Source organism: Canis lupus, chromosome 3 (assembly GCF_003254725.2).
Source record: "Canis lupus dingo isolate Sandy chromosome 3, ASM325472v2, whole genome shotgun sequence".
NCBI lineage: Eukaryota > Metazoa > Chordata > Mammalia > Carnivora > Canidae > Canis > Canis lupus.
Window position 1 is genome coordinate 85524726 of NC_064245.1, and position 22474 is coordinate 85547199.

General features: G+C 48.1%; 1 protein-coding gene across 2 annotated transcripts in view; it reads left to right on the top strand.

Annotated features, from left to right (window-relative positions):
- CCDC149 (coiled-coil domain containing 149) overlaps window positions 1-22474 on the top strand; it is a 102735-nt gene that overhangs the window by 59646 nt on the left and 20615 nt on the right. For both annotated transcript variants that reach the window (XM_025438617.3, XM_025438619.3), the window contains exons 5-9: window positions 8684-8800; window positions 9599-9771; window positions 10502-10574; window positions 11974-12058; window positions 14093-14237. In XM_025438617.3, the coding sequence (XP_025294402.3) occupies window positions 8684-8800; window positions 9599-9771; window positions 10502-10574; window positions 11974-12058; window positions 14093-14237 (593 nt within the window). The remainder of the gene's footprint in view (window positions 1-8683; window positions 8801-9598; window positions 9772-10501; window positions 10575-11973; window positions 12059-14092; window positions 14238-22474) is intronic.

Sequence of the window (22474 nt, forward strand, 5' to 3'; positions counted from 1 at the left end):
AAGACAGACAGAGACCTTCAGAGAGGGGGTACTGTGGCTCACTGAACTGAGCGTGGACTCTGGGCAAGGGCCTTGGCTTCAGAACCTGGGTCAGCCTCTCTAGGAGGGCAAGTGGGGGATCGCTCCTATAGAGGGGACAGAGGAGGTGTCTGCCTCCCAGAGTTATAGGAAGCATCACATGAAAGGCTTCCCAGGTTTAGGAAGCATTTAAGGACACGTATGTTTAGCCAGACACCACTATGGGTGATGGGTATTCCAGTGCATGTGATAAGGGAGGTTTTGCTGTGGTGGAGCTTACGGTGGGGAGGGCACAAGAGACATGAGGTCATTTCTGAGAAGTGTGATAAAGACAGTGGGGTGGGGTGGTGGGAAGGAGAGCCACTTAGGGATGAACGTCTCTCGTGGTGTTATCCAGGGAAGACTTCACAGAGGAGGTAACGTTTGATTTGAGACCTGAAAGAGAAGAAGGAAGTGGGTTCTTGGACAGACCAAGAGGATGTGCAAAGGCCCGGAGGCAGGCACAAGCATTTATGTTTGAGGCATTGAAAGGAAGCCAGCCAGGCTAGAGAACAGAGAAAAGGCAACTGGCTGGAGATGGAGTCAGGAGGCAGGTGGGGAACAGCTCACATCCTCATGTTGCGCCTCATCAACCTGACCAAAACCTTTGGCGTCTGTTCCAGTGCAGCGAAAAGCCACTGAAGATATGATGTGTAAGAAAAAGCTTCTAGCACATTGTGTGGCTCAAACTGGGTGCTGGTTAAACGGGAGACGTTGATTTACACACTCATGAGTGTGTGTGATGATCTCCAGAGCCTTGGGAGGAAGACAATGAAAACAGCTGTCTGGTTCGGTTTGGGGTTGTTTCTTTGTTTTGTTGTTGTTGTTTTTTTTCGTGACAAATTCTTTTGTTTAAAGCTAAAACTGGATTCTCATAGAGATCTAGGAATTTGGACTCTGGTGTACACAGTAGAGTTGCCCACTGGAGCCTTTTTAAGCAATTATGTCCAATTTTATCGAAGGTGTTTCAAAAGGTCAGGGGGCAGTCGGAGAGCATATGGAGAAAACCAACAGGAAGAGTAAAGATAGGCGGGGCCTTGTTTATTAAGTCGGCCAGCAGGGCCCTACGCCAGATGAATGTTTAATAAATGCCTTTTGATGCTGACCTCTCCCTAGGTGTGCTGTTTGCAGCAGTGCAAGAACTGGGGGCGAGGGAAGGCAAGCATCCATTTCCTGTGAGCAGTTCCTTCATCCGATCCTTCCAGTAACCCTGACAAATAGAGAGCCTGCATAAGAATGGTAACCATACCAACTGTAACTGGGGATGGAACTTCTGCAGCTTTTTGGAGAGTTACATCAACAGGGATCATTGCATCGTGCCTTCACCTTGTGGAGATAGCCCCTCCAGAGTTGGCATTGTGCAGTGTGCAGGATGGGCAGCCATATGGAGCGGTCCTGTCTACAGAACAGTTAGCTTTTATCCTTATTATAAACTGAAGATGTCCCCCTAAAATTCATATTTTGAAACCTAACCCCCAATGGGATAGTGTCTGGAGGTGGGGCCTTAGGGAAGTGATCAGGTCACAACAGCACAGCCTTGTGAGTGGGATTAGTGCCCTCATAAACCAGACCTCAGAGAGCTCTTTTGCCTCTCCTGCCAAGTGAGGATACAGCAAGATGATGCTTGTCTGTGAACGAGGAAGCAGGCACTCACCGCAAATGAAATCCACCAGTGCCTCGAGCTTGGATTTTCCAGGCTCCAGAACGATGAGATGTGCATTTCTGTTGATCCGAAGCCACCCAGGCTAGGTGCCCTGTTAGAGCAGCGCAAACAGACTAAGGCAGGGATTGGTCCCGAGAAGTAGGATGCTGCTGTAACAAATAACAAACGTGGAAGTGCGTTTGGAACTGGGTAATGGGTAGGGCTCGGAGAGTTTGGCGGTGCGTGCTAGATGAATGCACCATCCAGGGCGATTCCGGGGAGGACTCAGAAGAGAGAAGAGCTGCAAAGAAAGCCTACGTCTTCTTGGAGAACACCGAAGTAATCGTGAAGAGGATGTCGCGGAAAGGCCATGGATGAGGCCCCATAGAGAAATGGGGACATACTGGTGACTAGGGTGAGGGCCTTCCTTGTTCTGAAGTAGTCAAGAACTTGGCTGAGTTGTGTTTGAGTCCGTTGTCTTAAGGAGAGCAGAGCTGACGAGCAAGGAAATTTGATATTTAGCTGAGGAGATCTCTAAGCAGAGTGTTGGCCGCGTGGCTTGGTTTCTCCTGATTTGCGTGTAGAATTCAAGGGAGAAATGATTTGAAGGTGGAATTGTTAAGCCAAAAGGACCCAGAACGTAAAGATTTGGACAGTCCTCAGCCTATCTGTATTGCCAAAAGATAAAATAAAAATGAGACCACCAAGGGTATGGCCAGGTGACCATCTGATAAGGAAGTTAAGTATTGACCAGCCAGCGCAGGCGCAAGCCAGGTGCTTTCTTCAAGACAACGGAAGGGTGAACACGAAGGCAAATCTGAGATCACCAAGAGTGCCTGGGGTCACGGCAGTCTACACCTGGCTACAAAGGATGAGGCCACCCAGAATTGCAGGGCCAGCAGAGAGCCACTGTGGGGCTGTCCCACCAAGTCACAGGGGTGAGGTTGCCACCCATCGTGGGTCCGAAGGCAGAACATGGAGCCGGAGAGCATTATTCGTGAGCCTTAAAGTTTGACGTTGCTTGCTCTGTTAGGTTTTGGACGTACCTAGGACCCATCACTCCCTTTTCCCCCCCATTTCTCCCTTTTGGAGTGGGAATGTCTACCCTGTGCCTGTCCCTCCTTTGTCCTGTGGAAGCACATAGCTTGTCTGGTTTCCTAGGTTCCCAGCTGGAGGGGTTTGCCTCAGGACGAATCATACCTGGGGCCTCACCCGTATCTGATTTAGATGCTATTTCAATGGGCTTTGGAGTCAATGCTCGAATGAGTTAAGACTTTGAAGGCTATTGAGGTGGAGTGACTATATTATGTGAGAAGAACATGAATTTTCGGGGGCCAGGGTGGAATGTTAGAGACTGAATATTTGTGCACCGTCCCCCAAGTTCGTGTGTTGAGATCCTAACCTCCAAAGGGACGGTATTAGGAGGTGGGGCTTCTGCAAACTGATTGGGGTCAGGAGGGTGGAGCTGACATGAATGGGATCAGCGTCCTTATAAAAGAGGCTCCGACAGCTCTGTCATCATCTCCACCGCCCGAGGACACCGCAAGACGATGGCCATCTGTGAACCAGGAAGCAGACACCCAGGCTGCCAGCACCTTGATCGGGGGCTTCCAGCCTCTAGAGCTACGAGAAAGAGATGCTGGTGTTTACAAGCCGCCCGGTCTATGGCAATCTGTTACGGCAGCCTGCACGGATTAAGACAATCCTCCTTTTCAAAAAAACAGCTGTCACCTGGGGCCCAGCAAGGTTAGATGACTTGCCAAGGTTGCACGAGTGGGATTAGCGGCATCGGGATCTGAACACAGGTAACACCTGGGACTAGCAGCCTTTCCTGCCTCTGGCTACCTGTCACTGACTGCGTGGGGGGGGGGGTTGCGGTGGGGAGTGGGGGGTCAGGCAATGAAGAGCGGGGAAGGAGAGGATGTGGAGGGCTGCGGGGTGAAGCCTGAGGAGAGACGTGGAGAGGAGTGAGTCATTCCGACTGCCCCCCTCCCCCGCCACGGAGGACCAGTTTGGATAGGGCCTCGGCAGAGGAGGAGGCGGGCTCCATCGGCAGGGTACGGGAAGGGCACCCAAGAGCCATTCAGCCACGTGGTTTCGTGGCCGCGTCCCTCAGCCACATCCCAGCTGCAGCTGCTCCTCATCCATGAGCTGACGACTCACACCCATAATTCATTCATAAACTTTTATTTCCATCTAAATCAGCAAAGGAATATATCCATCGGTGGCACGCGTGCGCCGTGCAGGGCAATGATCCACTTCTCGGGCTGCCACCGGGAGGCTGGCCGTGGAGTTTTGACGGCCCCGCGTGGGGGATTAAGTGGCCCGAGCAGTTGCTTCATGGTCACTTCCAAGGCATGAGATCAACCTCATTGCCCACCGTCTACAGATGAGGTTGGCTCCGGAGTTGCACGTCCTCTGGCTCAGAAGAAAGACTGGACATCCCCAGTGGGCCACTCACATGGAGAGCGGCCGTGATGGCCATCCTAACAGTGCTCGTGATCCTAAGAGTGCTCGTGATCCTAACAGTGCTCGTGATCCTGGCAGTGGTGGTGATCCTAAGAGTGGTGGTGATCTTAACAGTGCTTGTGATCCTGGCAGTGGTCGTGATAGCAGCCGACAGTGCACACAGTGTGTGTTCCAGGGGCTGCGCTGAGTATTGCAGAAAAATCCCATCCTCTCTCAGGATTAGGTCCTGATGTCAGCATGTGAGAGGCAGACACTTGTGTCTGGCCACAGTACCCCCCCACCCTTGATGGTCCCTTAAATTATCCATAAAGTTCAGGGCCCGTGGCATTTATGTTCCCGATCAGGGTTGTATGTATAATAAGAACAATGTGACTGTGTCTAGATGTTTCATCAGCCCCTCGCCCACACCCGTCTGTCCGGGACACTGAAAGCAGGGGTGGGTAGTGACCCAACTTAAAACATTTTGCTTGCTCATCCTCTCTTCTCCATCTCTCTCTTCCTCCTCTTTTCTCTCCTCCACCCACCCCCTGCCAAGCAACGGATATTTGAACCCCTGATGTTCACTTAGTGGGACGCCTGGGTGGCTCAGCATTTGGGTCTCTGCCTTTGGCTCGGGTCATGATCCCAGGGTCTGGGATCGAGTCCCACATCGGGCTCCCTGCAGGGAGCCTGCTTCTCCCTCTGCCTATGTCTCTGCTTCTCTCTCTCTCTCTGTCTGTCTCTCTCTCTGTCTCTCACGGATAAATAAATCTTTAAAAATAAATAAATGCTCACTTGGAGCCACTCCACTCCTTGTCACTTCACACTTACAGCAATCCCCCCACCACCACCCTCCGCACGGGAAGCCATACTGTTACTGCTTCCATGGAAGATACTGCAGCTCAGAGAAGTTCAGGCACGTGCAAGGTTGCACAGCTAGCAGACCGTGGAGCCGGGACGCAGACCCCCCAACCAAGGCAGACTCCAGAACCTTCGAGGCTGTTACCCTGGAGGGCAGGAGAACTCTTTCTGCGCCATCCCTGCTGCAACCCCCTTCCTCGGGCCCTTTCAGCTTGGTTGCACTTGAATTTCAGACCAACTAACGATCCAGCTCTGACCAGTTTGGGCCTCACTTTTAAAAATAAATGTTTCAACCAGTCCAGCCCTGCAATTTAATAGGCAATATTGTATGCATATTAAACACCAAATGATTGTTAACATATTTATTGAAGCTTAACAGGCATCCGGCATATAAAAGATGACTCTCTTATATGGCTGTCAGACCTCAATAAACATGTTTAATAATTAATTGGCGTTAAGCAAACATAATTGTGTGATTCTAAATTAGGTGTTCAGTGAAGCGTACTGTGCATGGAAAACCACAGCGGTGTTTTATTACTTCAAGTCCAGGCCGTCAGTCTGGCTTTCTGCGTGTCAAGAGAAGCGCCCCCCACGTCAAAGTTCCACGCCGTGTCAAAGGCCTCCTGATGCCTCCTGCCAAAAAAGGCACAAGCCCTTTTGTTCCTAGACCTTGAGATCTGAGAAGTGTTTCTCATTTGCTTTGCTGTTTGTCTTGGGGTTCTGAGAGTTCTGAGCTGAGAAACTGTGCGATGTGAACGATGTTTTCCCATATCCGCCTTGAGCTGAATGAACCAGCCCCGCCGTCAACTCCATCGCCCCCAGCACAGGTGATTCGCGGGATCCGCTACAGTTCTGCTCTCTCAATTCTCCACAAACAGCGAATGAATAAATACTGAACCATCGCTCCCAAGGGGAGATGCCAGACTAGGTTCCTCTGAGCCCCTGGGCACAATACTTTTTTTTTTTTAATCAATTCACACATAACTTTGTTTTATGTATGTTTCCATGTAAAGCCATCGTACTTCATCCGTACCGTTGATTCTTCAGCATTGAACGCAGGGCCCGCAGCGTTGGAGCTCGCACTCCTGACGCATGTTCTCCAGCAGGCACCTCACAGCTCACAGCCTTCTTGTGCCTGGGAACATGAGATAGCACGTCGGCACTGTGCATGTTATTTTTTTTTTATTTAAATTCAGTTAGCCCACATACAGTACATCATCAATTTCAGTTTTTCATTCATCAGTTGCATATAGCACCCAGTAAAATACCAACAAAAAGCACAAAAGCATGAACCAACAAGGCACCAAGAAGATCATGAAAGGGACACTCATTTGCAGCATGAGAACTGAAACGAGAAGGCAAACCGTCACCTTGTTCTACTTCAGCGGGGAACGCTGCTGACGGATGATTTCTGTTTTTTGGCACCTCTCTACTTACCAGCCGGCACGTGCCTGCCTGTGGTGCACAAGTGCCACAAACATTGATTTTGAGAGTGTGAATAATTTTGCTGGTAGGTAAATTCACAAATTTATATGTATAAATATACGGGATCCTTGTGCAATGATCAGCTTCCATGATGCACAGCCACCTGTAGACCTAAGCATCGTACATCCTTGGCCGGCCCTTAGTACAAGCTGCTCAGAACGTTGTCTGCTAGGGACGCCTGGGTGGCTCAGCGGTTGAGCATCTGCCTTTGGCTCAGGGCGTGACCCCGGGGTCCTGGGATCCAGTCCCACATTGGACTCCCTGTGTGGAGCCTCCTTCTCTCTCTGCCTGTGTCTCTCATGGATAAATAAATAAAATCTAAAAAAAAAAAAAAAAAAAAAAAAAGGACATTGTCTACTTAATGTCCGTGATGCTTTAGCTCATAGTAGGTGTACAATAAACATTGGTCACGTTCAATGGCGTGGTTTTCCAATAAGGACTGAAAATAGATGTCATTTGAAAATGCTCTTTGCTTTCCTTTAGGTACCGTTGTTTTCTATGTTTCCTGCTGGTATTTATTGTCTCAATCTAGTTAATATTCTCCCTTGGACTTTAACTTTCTACCTGCCCCTAAATCCTTTAGAAACTTGAAAATCCATTTTCTTAATGACCACAAACCCCTTAAGATCCATGCTGCAACAAGGAGCCCTCACGGGCTGGGTTGTAAAACACCCTGTCCCCAGGATGTCATCCGTCTATGAAGCCTGTCCACACACACCCTACAGGGAGGTGGGGGGAATCAGGCTTACGGCCTTTTCAGAAGAAGCATCAGGAAGCATCAGAAAAAGTCACCCTCATGGCAACCCATTTGGCACCGAGGTAGGCCCCTAATGGGTGTTCTGGTACCTTCAGATCTTCCAGGGATCACAGTTTCCATCCTGGCCCTACCAGAAAGCTTAGAGCCACATGTGGAGCTAGGCTCCAGGGCCTGGGGCAGCTCTAGGTTCTGCAGGGATCCTTTGGAAAATTATATTTTGAAGACTGGAATTTTATCCATAGGCATTTTTAAAAGTATTTTACTTATTTATCCATGAGAGACACAGAGAGAGAGGGAGAGACACAGGTAGAGAGAGGAGCAGGCTCCCTGTGGGGAGCCCGATGCAGGACTCGATCCCAGGACCCCAGGATCATGCCCTGAGCCCAAGGCAGATGCTTAACCGCTGAGCCACCCAGGTGCCCCTTATCCATTGGCATTTTGAAACATAAATAAAAGTCTGTTGTGAAACCTGTGTGTGTTTATTTGAGAAGTTAGAACATAAAGGACAGAGCGGAGAACATACACGGTCTCACTGTCACCGAAACACACACATTCAAACATTTTGTCTTATCAGGTCATTTTTTTCTTCTGTGCACGGGTTCTTAGTATAATTTCAATTATACTGCAAATGAAAGTTAGTCTTCTGCTTTTTGTTCCCTGCTTAGCATGCTATCATAAGCATGTTCTGTGTTATTACACAGTTCATCACCCTTATTTCCAACAGCTGCAAACCAGCCCGTTGATTGATTGCGCGACAGTTTGCTAGCCGTCCCACTCTAGTTAGATGTTGTCTCTCGGTTGTTTTAGCTCTTTCTGGAAACGAGAGTACAATCTACTTTTTCCTTTTTCCTAAAGCTAGTGCATGTCTGGGATTGTTGCTAGCCCAGGTTGTCAGAAGCAGGGCTATTGGATCAATGGTGGGGACGTTTTTGTTTGTTTTGTTTTGTTTTTTTTTTTTTTTTTTTTTTTTTTTTTTTTTGGTGGGGACATTTTAAAGGCCCTTGATGATGCAACCTCATCGTTAAGTGTGTGGGAACATGTCCATCTTACCAGACGCCTCCCAAAATTGTGCTACCATTTTGTAATCTTCGCTGAGTGTAAAAGAAACCCAGAGTTTTTCCCTCACTGTGGCAGTGCTACAAAGGACCTCCACCTTCAAAGGCCCAGGCCTGCGTTCCTGTGAGATGTACACTGTGATTGCGCACATGGAGGGGTACACGAGTGTGTGTACAAACTACAATATATGTTACATTTAATTTTTTTTAAATTCATGATATTGGCAATAAATTTCTCTGTCTTACGCCTTTCCTTAGTATTTCTTGAAAAGTCTTACCTTCCAGAACTTTCTGCCTAATAGGCTCGGGGTTTTGTTTGGATCTATTCATTTTAACTCTCTCTCTCTCTTTTCCTTTTTCTACAAATGGAAAATGCAGCTCTTGAGGATGACAATTGCCAAGCAGAGGCTCGGAGACGAAGAAATCGGCGTGCGGCACTTTGCAGCTCATGAGCGTGAAGACTTGGTTCAGCAGCTGGAGACAGCTAAGGAACAGGTGACTGGTAACATCTGCAAAGAGTGGGGGATGTGTGTGTGCAGTGGGACTGCAGCCCCGGTTCCCAGAGAGGGTGAGGTGCCTGGGATGCTGGTCAGAGGCAGGAGGAGGGTCTAAGCCGAATGCTTTGACTTTCTCAGGGCTCTGCTGGTTCCCAGGCCGCCTCTTGTGGTTCTTGCCTCCAGTGAGTCCGCTCTCCTACGTTGGGTGCCGTGGTTCTGGACCCAAGAAACATCCCCCCTACTCGGGGGGAACAAATAGACAAGGAAGGAACCAAATGTGGCAAACTAGCCTTAATTTGCAAGTTTGCTGAAGTGCTGGGTGATGCTTTTTAGGCAAAATCTCAGCGGGTCCAGAGGCCTAGTTAGGGAACAAGGAAGAGAGCCTAGACCTCATTTTCCTTCTTTCCCTAATTGGTTTTGAAACACAGAACAAGATTTCTGGGTCTGGAGGAGCTTGAGAAAGTTTGCGCGTGTAAGACACCGGCTGCTCTTCCCAGTGTCTGGATTTGTCTCCTGGGGCCTCTGGCTTTGGGGCATGCTGCAGTTGGGATGGGATTGGTTCTGATGCTTCCAGAACCGATACTGGATCCACCCTACCCTGGACGTAATGAGCGTCTGGCAGAAAGTTGCTCCCTTCCTTAAGCTGTGATCCAGTGTGTGGTGCTTGCGGTTTTATAGCATGCGGGTGGTATTAATATGCCTTGTAAAAGTCAGTCAACCAAGCAGAAGGCTCTATCTCTGGCCATAAAATGACGTCTGAAGAACATCTTAAGTAAGGACACTTCCTTGGTTGCAGATTGAGTCTTTGGAGCATGACCTGCAGGCCTCTGTGGATGAGCTCCAGGATGTTAAGGAAGAACGATCTTCCTACCAGGACAAAGTGGAGAGGCTCAACCAGGAGCTGAACCACATCCTGGGTGGCCATGAGAACCGGATCATTGACGTGGACGCCCTGTGTATGGAGAACAGGCAAGTGGCCAGGCCCAGGCGGGCACTGCGGCCGAATGCTGGCTGGGACCTCCCTGCAGCCCGATTCCCATTTGCCTTCCAGTGAGAGTCCCAACGCTGAAATGGTGGCATTAATGTCACCTATCAGTTGTGAAAGTCCGAAAAGAAGCCCCACACACCTACCTGCCTGCGTACCTTCCCCTTTCTCTCTCCCCCGACCCTCCCCACCCTCCAGGTGGGCAAGAAGGGGAGGGAGCCAGCGACAGCCGCTAGGTATTGCTATCAAGGAGAGGGAAAAGAATAAGAAAATAAATTGAGAAACTCCCCTAGCTGTGTCTTTTCCCCGAGGCAAATTTCAGTGTGTGCGTGCCCATGTGTGCCCGCGTGTGAGTGTGTGTGTGTCTAATTTAATGTTATGTCTGGTGTCGCCTCTTCCAGCCTGCCTTCCCAGTGGAATCCTCTTAATGAGAATTATGTGAAAACTGTGTTGCTGTCCCTCAGGGGATCTGTGCAGAAGGCTGTTCTAAAGTGGGGTTTCTGTGATTTGGGCATATTTGACCTTGATCGCATCCATTTAAGAAAAGGTCACAAAGATGCACTTTTCTCCTCCTCTGCTGGTGGTGAGGAGGCATTCTGTGTACACGATGGCTCTGGAGGCAGTGCCGTTTTCTTTTTTTTCCGGCTCCTGCTTGCGTGTCTGTATTTTTGTGTCGCTCCCAAACCCTTCTGAGGTGTATGTTTTCTTTTCCAGGTACCTTCAAGAGCGGTTAAAGCAACTCCACGAAGAGGTCAACCTCTTGAAGTCAAACATCGCCAAGTACAAGGTAGAGAATCCCGACGATGCTGGCAGTGATTCACCGTGATACGTCTAAATGCCATCCTATTTTAATTCCCTGTCGTGTGCCAAAGACATCTGAGTGCTTGCCTGCCCTCCCAGATAGAGTAAAGAGCTTTAACGTGGGAAGCCAGGGAGAGTTAAACTCAAAACAACGAGCGCAACAAAAATAGCCTCTGCAAGAGCCCCCCGTTGCCGTTACCTGGACGGGGCCGCGTGACAGCCTCGGTCCACGCAGACTTAGGTTCCTCACCTGCTTTTCGATGCAGTGTCCTGTCATCTGACACTATCTGTCTCATAATCACCCATGAGAAAATGGTTTCTGAGCAAAGGGAAGCGACCAAGATGGGGGAATCGCAACCTAAGCGAGGATGTTCACGTCACACTGAAAGGACAGAGTGTTTAAATTCTCCCACTGTTGTTTAGACTAATTCCAGCACCATTAGTCTGATAATATCTATTTCTGCAGATGTTCGTTGTGAGCGTTATAATTAGAAACATCTCCTGGGCTTCTCTGCTTTGAAAATAGATTGATTTCTCTTCCTGAGGGTGCACTTGTACAGCAGTCTAGATGCTTGGGAGAACCTTCTCATTTTCCTGGCTTTCGACGTTAGCTTTTTGCTCAGAAGCCTCTGTGCTCCTCTTCCTTTTCCACGCTGTGGGGGCCACACTCTACGCTAGTCTATATATATATACGCATGGAGCCAAAGAAGAATACGGCTTTTGAAGTTGTATAATTAATACATACATTTAAAAAATGTGTGTATGCATTCGTTTAACAGCCTTTATTTGGCTTTTCAATATGCCAAGCACTGGGTATACAGGGCGTTATCAATTTTAACGTGAGGGCCCGCGATAGGAATGGCACTCGGGTGGCACACGTGCACCTCCGAATCTTGAGTCCATGGCAGCCGTCTTCACCGGCCAGGACTTTTTCCAGCCCAGACACCGGAAGCCTTCCAAAGGCCAATAACGATCTTTTGGCATTGGTGAATGAAAGTAGACCCGTTCTCCCTCTCATGCCTATTCAGGAGGGGTTTCCATAACTAGTGACTTCACACATTAGATGGAGTTCTTGCTTCAGGCTTGATTTAATTTAATGAATACACATCGAGTGCCTTTTATATATAGGAGAAGGTAATTGCTGTCATTCTGCTGGGCACCAACTTTAAAAACAAAACAAAACCCACAAAACTCTCTACCAGGTCCATAAATTTCATGACTCTTTGACAGGCACTCGGAATTTTAAAAGTTGGGTCAGCATTGGGGTTTGCCAAGGGTTCCCATGAGCCAGATGGGGGGGGGAACGCGTCTCCTACAAGTAGGTATTTTTCTATTATTTGGCTTTTTTTGATAGAGGTTTGTATTTTCTCCCCATGCTGCTGTAGAATGCTCTCGAGCGACGGAAGAACTCCAAAGGCCAGAGTAAATCTAGCAGCAGTGCGCTGACTGGAGTCCTGTCTGCAAAGCAAGGTAGGGTGTGTCCTCTGGAGGGACCTCTTATGACCACAGAACGCAGGGGATCTGGACCCACAGCTCTGTTTGTGGATTGGGATCCAAGGTGATTCTTAGAACAGCCCTTCCCAAACCTCTGCCTGCATCAGCATTGCCTGGAGGGCTTGTTTTAAAACACAGATTACTGCCCTCCCTCCACACCCCGCAGAGTTTTCGATTTAGTAGGTCTAGTGGGGCCCCCAGAGAATATGCATTTCTGCAAAGTTCCCAGGGTCCCTGCTGCCGGTTCTGGGATCCTGCTTTGAGAACCGCTGCATTAGATGTGTCTCTAATAACGGGACCCCATTCACATCTGTTCCCCTATACTGCGCTCTTCCTTCAGGAATGCTTTCCCTGCTCTGACCCCGGCTTTAGCATCCCTGAGTACATGCTCCAACCTCGTCGAGTTTCTCCTTCTTCTGGCCTCTGTGACCAGAATAGAAAAGTCTCACAGCTGCTGAAATCATTTTATCATGGAACATGTGCCTTTTTCAAAGAAGCTTTTATTGATTGCAATTCTGTTCCTCCTCCTTGTCAATTCTGATGAAAAATAATGATCTTCCAGGAACAGTCCAGGGGAATAAATAGCAGAGAGCTTGCTTCTGACACTTAATATTTGGGAATTCAGTTCTCGACGTAAGCCTCAGGTTGAACATGCCCGACTGGCCCACTTTCGGGTTGTCGGCTGTGCAGACCAGCAACGATCATATGGCAGTCTTAATCAGGGCTGGAGTGGCTAGGAAAAATAAAAGTGCTGAGTCTCCAGCCAACCTGATAACCAAAGCACTTTTCCAAGCAACTTCTGTTTTTCCACTAAAAAAAAAAAAAAAAAAAAAAAAGAATACCCTAGAATTGTTTTTAAACAGAAAACTACAATATTCACAGAAATGTGAAGTGGCCCATGTGAGTTTTAGCTCTGAACACCCTTGATGGCCAAACATCTTTGGAGGGCGAGGCCCAGTCTTATCATGGGTGTGGGGAATGCTGGCCACACTCAGTCGCCACAGCAGAGCCATATGCCTGGCTCAGCCTTTCTGGAAGACCTCTGGCAACTTCTTTTGAAAAACCTTGAACTCATCCCCTTTGAGCAGCAAGAAGTAATTACAGATGTATGAAAGCATACGGCTTCAAGAAAGCTCTTCCTATATTAGAGCCACCAAAAAAAAAAAAAAATCGTAGGAAAGAACATAAATGTCCAGCAGGAATTAAATAAATTATTGTATATCTACATATGGGCTACCAAGCTGCCATTACATCTTACGTGTTAGAAGATATTAAGGATGGAGGAATAGGGTTAAGTGAAAGAAGAAGAGCTTTTTCCCATTCTAGAAGAAAAATGTATGAATCGGTATATCTACATGTAGGCATATAGAAAATGATCAGAGATACAGTGAGGGATTTTATTTTTTTTTTGTCTGGTAGGAGTACAAGTGGTATCTTTTTTTGTGGTGACTCTTAATTTCTAAAAACATGCAGACACAAAACATATTTTGCATTTGAAATAACGTCCCGTGTGATCTCGCCGTCCACTGAGCATACCACTCCGTAGGAAACCACCCCAAAGGAGCTCAGGACCAGAGTTATTGATATTTGCATGGCTGTGTGACCTTCAGCTAATGTTTTTAATCCATCACCACCTTGCTTTCCTGTTCATGAAATGGGAATAAATAATACTTCCCAGGTGGGTTTTTCTTTAAATTGGGGGCCTCAGATGAGTTAGTTTGGAAGTGTTTTGAAAGGGCAAAATACTAGACAAATGCAAAAGATTCTTATCACCTTAAAAAATTGCCAATAAAAGTCCATGAGACTTTCTTTGTGTCTGCTCAACCCTCACACTGAATTTTATTTTGTTTTACTTTTGACACCTGAAACGGAGTCTGCAATATAACATCATAGCATTCAGAAGCTGGGAGCCTCTCCCAGCTTCATTATCCAGGACAAACAGACACTGGTTTGCATTCCAGTGTTCCCGAAGGACTTAACACTGAGCTGCAAACTTTATATTCCCCCTAGTTCAAGATCTGTTATCTGAGGATCATGGGTGCAGTCTCCCGGCTACTCCACAGTCCATTTCTGATCTGAAGTCTCTGGCAACAGCCCTGCTGGAGACGATCCACGAGAAAAACATGGTCATCCAGCACCAGAGGCAGACCAACAAGTAGGTGGCTGCACCCTTGGGGGGTGGGGTGGGCGGGAGAGATGTGGGAGGCTGGCTGCCGGCCGTGGGTGGCAGCCGGGTGGGACTGCAGGCCTTTGGGGAGGGGAGGGCAGCCCTTAGGTGTGGAAGGAAGCTTCCTCAACTGGAATGACGTGTCTGCATCACAACAGTATCTTAGCGGTTCTCCAGAGCTGGGTGGGGGCACACTACCAGCCATTGCACACTGAACACTCCCTCTGAGCCTATTACACACAGCTTTGACAGTACAACTGCGCGGGTAACTTGCCCTACCTCCCCTGCAGGTCCCCTCGTGGGGGGGTACCCCTCAGGGCCACTGTAACCTATGGCATGACGTTGAGGGGTCCTGTCTAGCAGGAACGCCAAGCATCAACTTCCATGGGCACTTGGGCCTAGGAGGGAGTGTCATGTCTCTTCCAGAGAAGCGAAAGAGGTGGTGTGATGGAACCATTGAAATACAGGCTCTCCCTTGGTTTTTATAAGTATAGTGACGAGGTGGGGCAAATTCCTCTGAGTTATAGGAACAGTGTGAGACACAGGCAAAATTGGAGGTGTTCAGAGCATGGTGAATAGGCAATATAAGAGCAACAGACATTGCAAACAGGGCTTGGCTTTGAGGACAAGTGACCACACTCCGAAGGGCCCCGCACTTGGTCCAATAGTCTTGAGATGCTTAGTCATTTTTTAACAAGGCGGGCTGCGTTTTCATTTCACCGCCCCCCCCCCAAATTACATGGCCGATCCCACTTCTAACACCTCCACACAGAACCAAGAGGAAGGCGCAGAACACAGGAGCAGGCACTGAGAAGCTGGGCTTCCAGGAGGAGGGGAGGGATGCGGGATCAGCTGAGCTTCCAGGAGGAGGGGAGGGATACGGGATCAGCTGGGCTTCCAGGAGGAGGGGAGGGATGCGGGATCGATGTCCTGGCGACAGGCAGGGGGTGGCGGGGGGTGGCTGGGAGATGATGGAGAGTATTGTAAAAACCAAAAAGAAAAAAGAGAAGCCAGGAGTGAAGGGCAGATGGCCGGGGATGAAGATACCCTTACAGGAAGGCGGAGAGCAGTGGAGGGAGTCTGGCAATCTCAGCGGGATGACGGGGTAATTTATTGACAGAAGTTTTCAGAAATTCTTTTAAAAGAAAACCCGAACCAAGGAATGAAACGGGCAGGTGCTAAAATGCAGATACTCCTCAGGGGAGGGAGAAGAAATGGAAATATCCCCAGAATAGGTACGAGGTCTATTTTATCCAGGCGGACTCCCCCGCAGCCGGTGGTGTTCCGCATGAGCCTTCTCTGTCCTCGCTGACTCCCTCTGAAGCACCCACTGGGGCTCTTTGAAACCTTCGCGGGCCTTCTAAGCCCCAGTGGGTTCCCAGCAGGTAACCTCGGCTTCTGGTTTACTGAGAAAATAGACGCTCTGCACCATGAGCCCCCAGAATGACTCTCCCCTCGAACCCGGGCTCTCCACCCTCCCCTCCTGTCTCCGGGAGACACCCTGGGCCCCCAGCCTGGCGGGCCCCACCCCTTCCCTCCTCTGGGCCTGGCTGCCCTGTGAGCACCTCTTCCCACCTGCTCACCCCACCCCTCCTCTGGCCCCTGCTCTTCCCCCAGAAAGCACACGGAGCTCCCCGGACCCCCAAAGCCTTTGCCCAGCCGTGCAGCTCCCCCCCTGAATTCCGCTCACCCAGAATCTCTGTGAACAAGAGGGCCACCTTTGCTGCTTCAGCAGCCACCCCCTCAAAGTGTGTTGGGGGGGGCACACACTTCTGTGTCAGAATCACTTGGAGGCACTGGTTTTGAAATGCAGATTCGGTGAGGGGCGGGGGCGGAGGGGGGGTAGGTTCTGGAAGGAATGTCGGGGTTCTTGGATCTGAGCAAGCCCCAAGGGATGCTGTGCACAGGAAAGAAAGACCACCCCCCGCTTCAACACCTCCCAAGACCTCTTCCCAAATTTTCCACAGCAGTTTTCCTTCGGGGGTCCCCAGTACCCCCAAACCCCACTTTCTGAGTCTGTTCCTTTTACAGCTTCTCTGCCTCCCAGCTCCCGTCTTGCACTCACCTCCTTGGATTCCTCTGACTTTCTCCTCACCCCCTTGATTCCCTCCACACCTCTCACTTCCACCCCAGGTCTCCGCAGGTCTCCTGCTCTCCTTACCCCGCTGGGGGTGTCGGGGGGGCTTCATTCCCCCCATCTTTGCCTCTCACTCTCTGCAGGCTCTCCTCACAGCTCTTGTCCCACCTCGCCATCCAGAGCAGGACCCACATTTCCAACTGCTAGGTTGACGGGTTCCACATCCCTTTGGCCCTTCACATTTCAAGGAATATAGACCTCGGGGCCGTCCATTCCTCAGTACGTTTTAAGACCCTTCACAGTGCTTGTGCCCTTTGACCCACAGGCTGTGCATCTAGGAACTTATCCTAAAGGAAAAGCTCAGTGGGATGCCCTCAGATTCATACATACGGGGTTCACCATGGATTCGTTTATAAGAGGGAGGAGAAAACAGCAACAGCCCAAATGTTTTTATTTGCATTTTATTTTATTTTGAGAGAGGGAGACTACAGGAGCACAGAGGGAGAGGGAGAGGATCTCAAGCAGACTCTGCGCTGAGTACAGAGCCTGACTCGGGGCTCCATCTCACGACCCTGAGATCATGACCTGAGCCACAATCAAGAGTCGGATGCTTAACTGAGTGAGCCACCCAGGCACTGCCCCCCTGAATGTTTTTAAGTTGGAGACTGGTTAAGATCATAGTAAATCCATAAGATAGAATATTGTGCCCCCATTTGAAGTATGATTCGAAGAATATTTAATGGGTGGGCCCTGCCCACCATCAGAATCACTGTTCTCTCCCAGTGGGGAGGATGGTGCTGAGCCCACATGGGTGCTTATGATTATTTAATGAATGGATTATCTAATCCTTTTTCTTGCTCCCTTAATACACTTTATGGTTTTCATGGATTTGGTATTTATTTCAGGTCCTTGTCGTGGGCCTTCAGTGTATACCGCCTCCCCGCCCCCTCTGCTTTGTCACCCCTTCTTCCTTGGGGAGACCCCCTCCTCATCAACCCTCCAACCTCAGACCCCGGGCCCTCCACCACTGCCCACCCCAGCGCTCTCACACCTGCCCGCCAGCTATAGTTCGGAGCACGGCACAAACCTCCCCTCAAAAGCTGGACTTGACTTTTTTGTTTGTTTCAAGTTTTTTCTTTAAATTCTAGGCAGTTAACATGTAGTGTGATACTGGTTTCAGGGAAAAGCTGGGCTGTTAAAGCAGAGTCCTGCTCAGTACCCCCAGGCCGTCAGCCCGACGCTCCTGCCTCTCCAGACAGACTGATTTCCTAACGCGTTCCTGCCATAACCCTCTGTGACCAGCACACCTGTAGCTACGTTCCATGGGCTCTCACCTTCTGTTTAAAAAAAAACAGACATGCTCGTTATACTAGGATTAATTTTGTTTGTTTTTGTTTGTTTGTTTGCTTGCTTTTGTTTTTTTCAGGTTTAATTTTGTTGTAATGCACCCTGTCCTTTGTAACTCCTATTTAATAATTTTGTAGCATCTCATGGTTCACATTTTAAAATGTTAAACGATGTGTCTCTAAATTACTACCATCTCTCAGCCATCCAATTCCCCTTCCTGGAAGGAACCCCCATTCCTTACTTATGTATCTGTTTGCAAGGATGCATATGTAAGTAAATGTGTAATACGTTTACCCAGACATATATAAATACTCGTGTATGTTTATATAAGTATAGATATTCTTTTTTCTCTTCCTTCCTCCCTTCCTCTCTTTCTTTCTTTCTTTCTTTCTTTCTTTCTTTCTTTCTTTCTTTCTTCTTTCCTTTTTACAAGTGATAGCTGGTATTCATTAAAAAAAAAAAAGTCGTTTCACTGTTCTGCACCTTTCTTTTTCTCTCCATAATGATAGATCTTAAAGATTGCTTCACATCAGTACATAAAGTACCTAATGTGCCATTTTTAATACTTAGGAGGCCTTTGGTTTCACACTTTCAATAAATGTTTTATTTGGGGGCATGTAAAAAAACTAATTATACAACAAACGGAGCGGGGGCTAGGAATAGAATCTGGATCCCGTCTGCTTGCTGTGATTCCCCTTGACTTAGCCTTTTGTAACTAAGATAATGCAGTAGTTTTATTGTGGAGCATTCCGTGAGAGAATGGAGGTATCCTGTTCTGTAGGCCTGTGCTCCCCCTACTGGCTTTCCCCTGCCTGACAGTCACCCCTCCCTCCCCCAACACACACCCTTGGGAAGCCCAAATGGGAGCCATCTTGAAGAACTGGTGAATCCACATTCAACTTTATATTTTGTGAGGATTTTCAATTAATAGGCATTTTCCTGGAGGTACTCATCACCAGAGAGTTGGCAGTTGTCTTACTTCTGCTAAAGAAGGGATGAGGTTACTGTGACTTATCAACAGGTAGCTTGGAAGTTCATGATCTTGGTAGCAGCATGAGCTGCCATGGATCAGAGCAGAGATGCAAAAGAAGGCCACCTGGGGTGGAGGTGGTGGCAGGGAAGAGCCACAGTCCCTTCTTCTTTAGGATGGGCCCTCCCCCAAGGACCCTCACTCAGGGGTTTCTGCTCCCCGTGTTGTCTGGGGAGCAGGAAGTAGACACACGGTGGTGGCCAGCTCCTGGGTTAGGTTGGCCTTTGCAGATCCCCAATGACATTGTTACTATCAGAAACTACTACTAAACACCTATCTGGAGGCCTGATGTCTTGAGGATTTTCCTAGACTCCTGGGTAGACATGGGCTGAAATCCCTCCTAAAACAAACCATAGCTAAATAAAAACCTTATCTTAAAATCTCCCCCATCCTACAAAAAAAAAAAAAAAAAAAATCCTCTCTCAAACCTGTTTATGCCTCAAGCTACTGCCCTAGCTGTCTCCTCCGATTCCCTGCTGAACTCCTTGAAGAGTCATCTGTATTCACTGCTTACAGTTGCTCCGAGTCTCCTTCTCTCAACCCTGTCGCTTGGATTCTGGATTTCACCCCCTCCACTGTCCTAAAACATCTCTCTCAAGGGTCAGGCACATCTTCTAGGTGGACTTCTTTCATCCCATGTGACCACTTTCCAGAATGAGACGATATTGACCCCACCCCACCTGGATCTCTCTCCCCTTGGCTTCCAGGCACATGTTGCCCGGCTCTCCTCTTCCCTGGCCAGCTGTGCCTCTCTAGTCTTTTCTTGCCTTTCACAGGAGATACTCCAGGGCCCAGTTCTGCTGACTTCTCACACTGTGCCGGTGAGCAGACCTACCCCCAGCCTCTATGCTCACCTCTGCACTCCCAGACTTTCCTTCGGCCACGAGGCCAGCTGTCAGATGCCTCATCTCCCTCCGTGTTATTACTCCATTCGGTTGACTTCCCACGTCCCCACTGGCTTGTTTTGAGCTGACTTGGACATTACTGTGCGGACTGGCCTTTCTGCTTCTTACTCATACTCATTCCGGTCCATTCTGTACTCTGCATCGAGAATACTTCCCCTAAGCTTCATTATGCTGCTTCTGTGCAGGTTTTACTTCCAATATCTCACTGTTGCCAGTGTCTAAAAATCTCACCATTCTCAATTTGGCAACAAGATCATTCATGATCTGGGTCCTTAAAAACCACTCTGGATTCATCTTTCATTTACTTCGCTCCCACTCTGTGCTTCTGCTGAAGTATTTGTGCACTTCCAGGCCGACGTTTTGATTCTGGCCTCCCCCTCCACTCCCCAGCCGTGTCACCCTGGGCGAGTTAGTTGACTTCTCTGAATCCCCGTTCTCTCATCTATAACCTAAGCACATTAAGGGCTCCCTCATCAGTTGTTGCAAGGGGCAAGGGAGATAATACCTGTGCAGTGCTTAGAGTAATACCTGCTGAGAGAGCAAGTGATGGAGAAATAGTATTCCTACCTTGGACAGGCTCTGTACATGCGTGTGTCTCTTTGTGTGTACGTCTGTCTCCCACTGGACTTTTAGTCCCTCCAGCACAGGGACACAGGCTGCTTCTGTTCGCTGTCCCCTACAGCCTCAATATTTGGGTGTTGCATTGGTCAGACTGAGCCCACTGGACTCTATTCCTCATCTACTGCCTTCCTCAGTGCATATTGACATCTCCCTCGGCTGCACCACACCTCGTTCAGTGCACCACCTGCCATGTTTGTTCCATGTCTGAAGCCAATCAAGAAGAGCCTTTTTGTCATTTGAGGAATCTTGGGTCATATCACAGGGCAGCGGGGCTGCATCTGTATTTCCAACTGTGAACAGTTTTTAAAGAGTACTCGCTCCAGACACAAGAATGCTTGTGTAAATTAAAATGCCATTATGAGATGTTGGTTAAGACCATGCACTTTGGTGGGAAATTGAGTTGTAGGTTCAAATCCAGACTCATCACCAGCTGAGTTCTGCTTGTGACTCTGGTCAAGTTAACTGATTTCTGTGCCTCTGTGTCCCAATGAGAGGAGTGGAGTAGATTGTGGAGTAGAGAGGAGTGGAGGAGAGGACTGAGGGTTGGCAAAAGACACAGCTTAGAGGTCAACTGTGTGCCTTTGGGCAGTTTACTTAACCTCTCTGTTCTTTAGGGTCCAGCATTTGTAAAAAAAAAAAAAAAAGAGGATAATAATACAACATGCACTGCAGGGTTTTTGTCAGGTCAGATGAGCTCACGTAAGCTTAGCAGGTGTTCAGCGTGGGCTCAGACTCATAGCCAGGACCCAGGAAATATTAGTTTCGCTGTTCATGCTAACAGTAGTGTGGTTGCTATTGTTTTAGATAATGTTATTGCTACTATTATTGCTAGCACAACTCCCATTGGGTCCATTTTATTACCTCCAGCTCTGTATCAGATGCCTGTGTAAGGCCAAAGAGAGCAGTCACCACTGACAGACAGGCAGGTCCCTCAAAGTACGGGACACCAGCAAGTTCAGCCTCAGTCCATTCCTGAGAGACAGGGCTCTGTTGTCTGGGAATATCGGGAAAAAAAAAACAAAAAACAAAAAAAACCCCAAATGTCTCTTCACCACGCCTCCAGACGTTGCTCTGATGGCATCCTTCAGCATACACAGAGGAGTTAAGCCTTATCTTTTGTTTCCAAGAGGCAGCCACATACAGATGATCTGATCTCGTTAAGAAACAGGCATCAACTTGAACTCTGCTGTGATTGCATCTCAAACCTATCAGCTGGTGAAAAGGGAGCTCGGATCAGAAGGTCTGAGCAAAATATTGAAAGCGAGATTACGAGGAATGGTGTTTATTGAAGGGTCAGAGACATGAAAGCAGAATAGACCCAACAAATAGGGTGAAAATTGAAAGTAATTGATAAAGTCTATGCAGAATTTAAGACTTAAGGAAAAGCCTAAGTGAAGAAAACCACATATAGTAATGTCAGAGTTTTCTGGGAACTCAAAGGGAATATTAATTAAGATGCTGCAAGTCAATTCAGGTAAAATAAGGATGAATCCAAAGCCATATATATATGTGCAGATATATACATATTCATGTCTCTGTGTATATGTGGGTGTGTGCAGCTATCTCTGGAATATAAAGAGAGGTAGGAGAACAATTCTGGCTTCTGATTTCTCTCGCTGAAAGGAATTGAAACGTTGCTATTAAGGTGATTTCCACGTCATTTTAGCACGGCAGCACCAAGAAAATCCCCCAAATACTATAAAGACTGGTTTTTCAATTTCCAGGCCAAAGGAAAATGATTGAAGTTTTAGATGACTATGAAATCATTTCCCAGCCATGTTTAATTTTGTGTAGCGTGGAAGAGGGGAAATACCTGCCCACGTTTATGTCTTTCCATGCATACAAAGTTTGGCTTCCAAGTAGTAAACAGTATAATCTTTTCGGACACACGTTCTAGAAATAATATGCCACAACGTGTCAGAATGGTCGCCTTGGAAATCGGTGTAATTCTTCTAGCGATCCTGCAATTGCTGGAAGTTCTTTGGAAATGCCTGTTTCTTCATTCTTTCCATAGATAATTGCAAGCCTTGAGAAAAGGAAAGCCGTTTTCTTTAATCAAGTATATTTATTGAGCACCTACTGTCAACCAGGCATCCTGCTAGGTATCAAGGATGTGGAGATCAGTAAGACACAGGTTAGGTCTAAGCAGGCAGATCTTATTATTTTATTGACTCAACACCATGTTACCAAGCATGTTCGCCCATCTTATTTGTTAGACTTGGTTCTTTCCAGAACTCAGATCTAC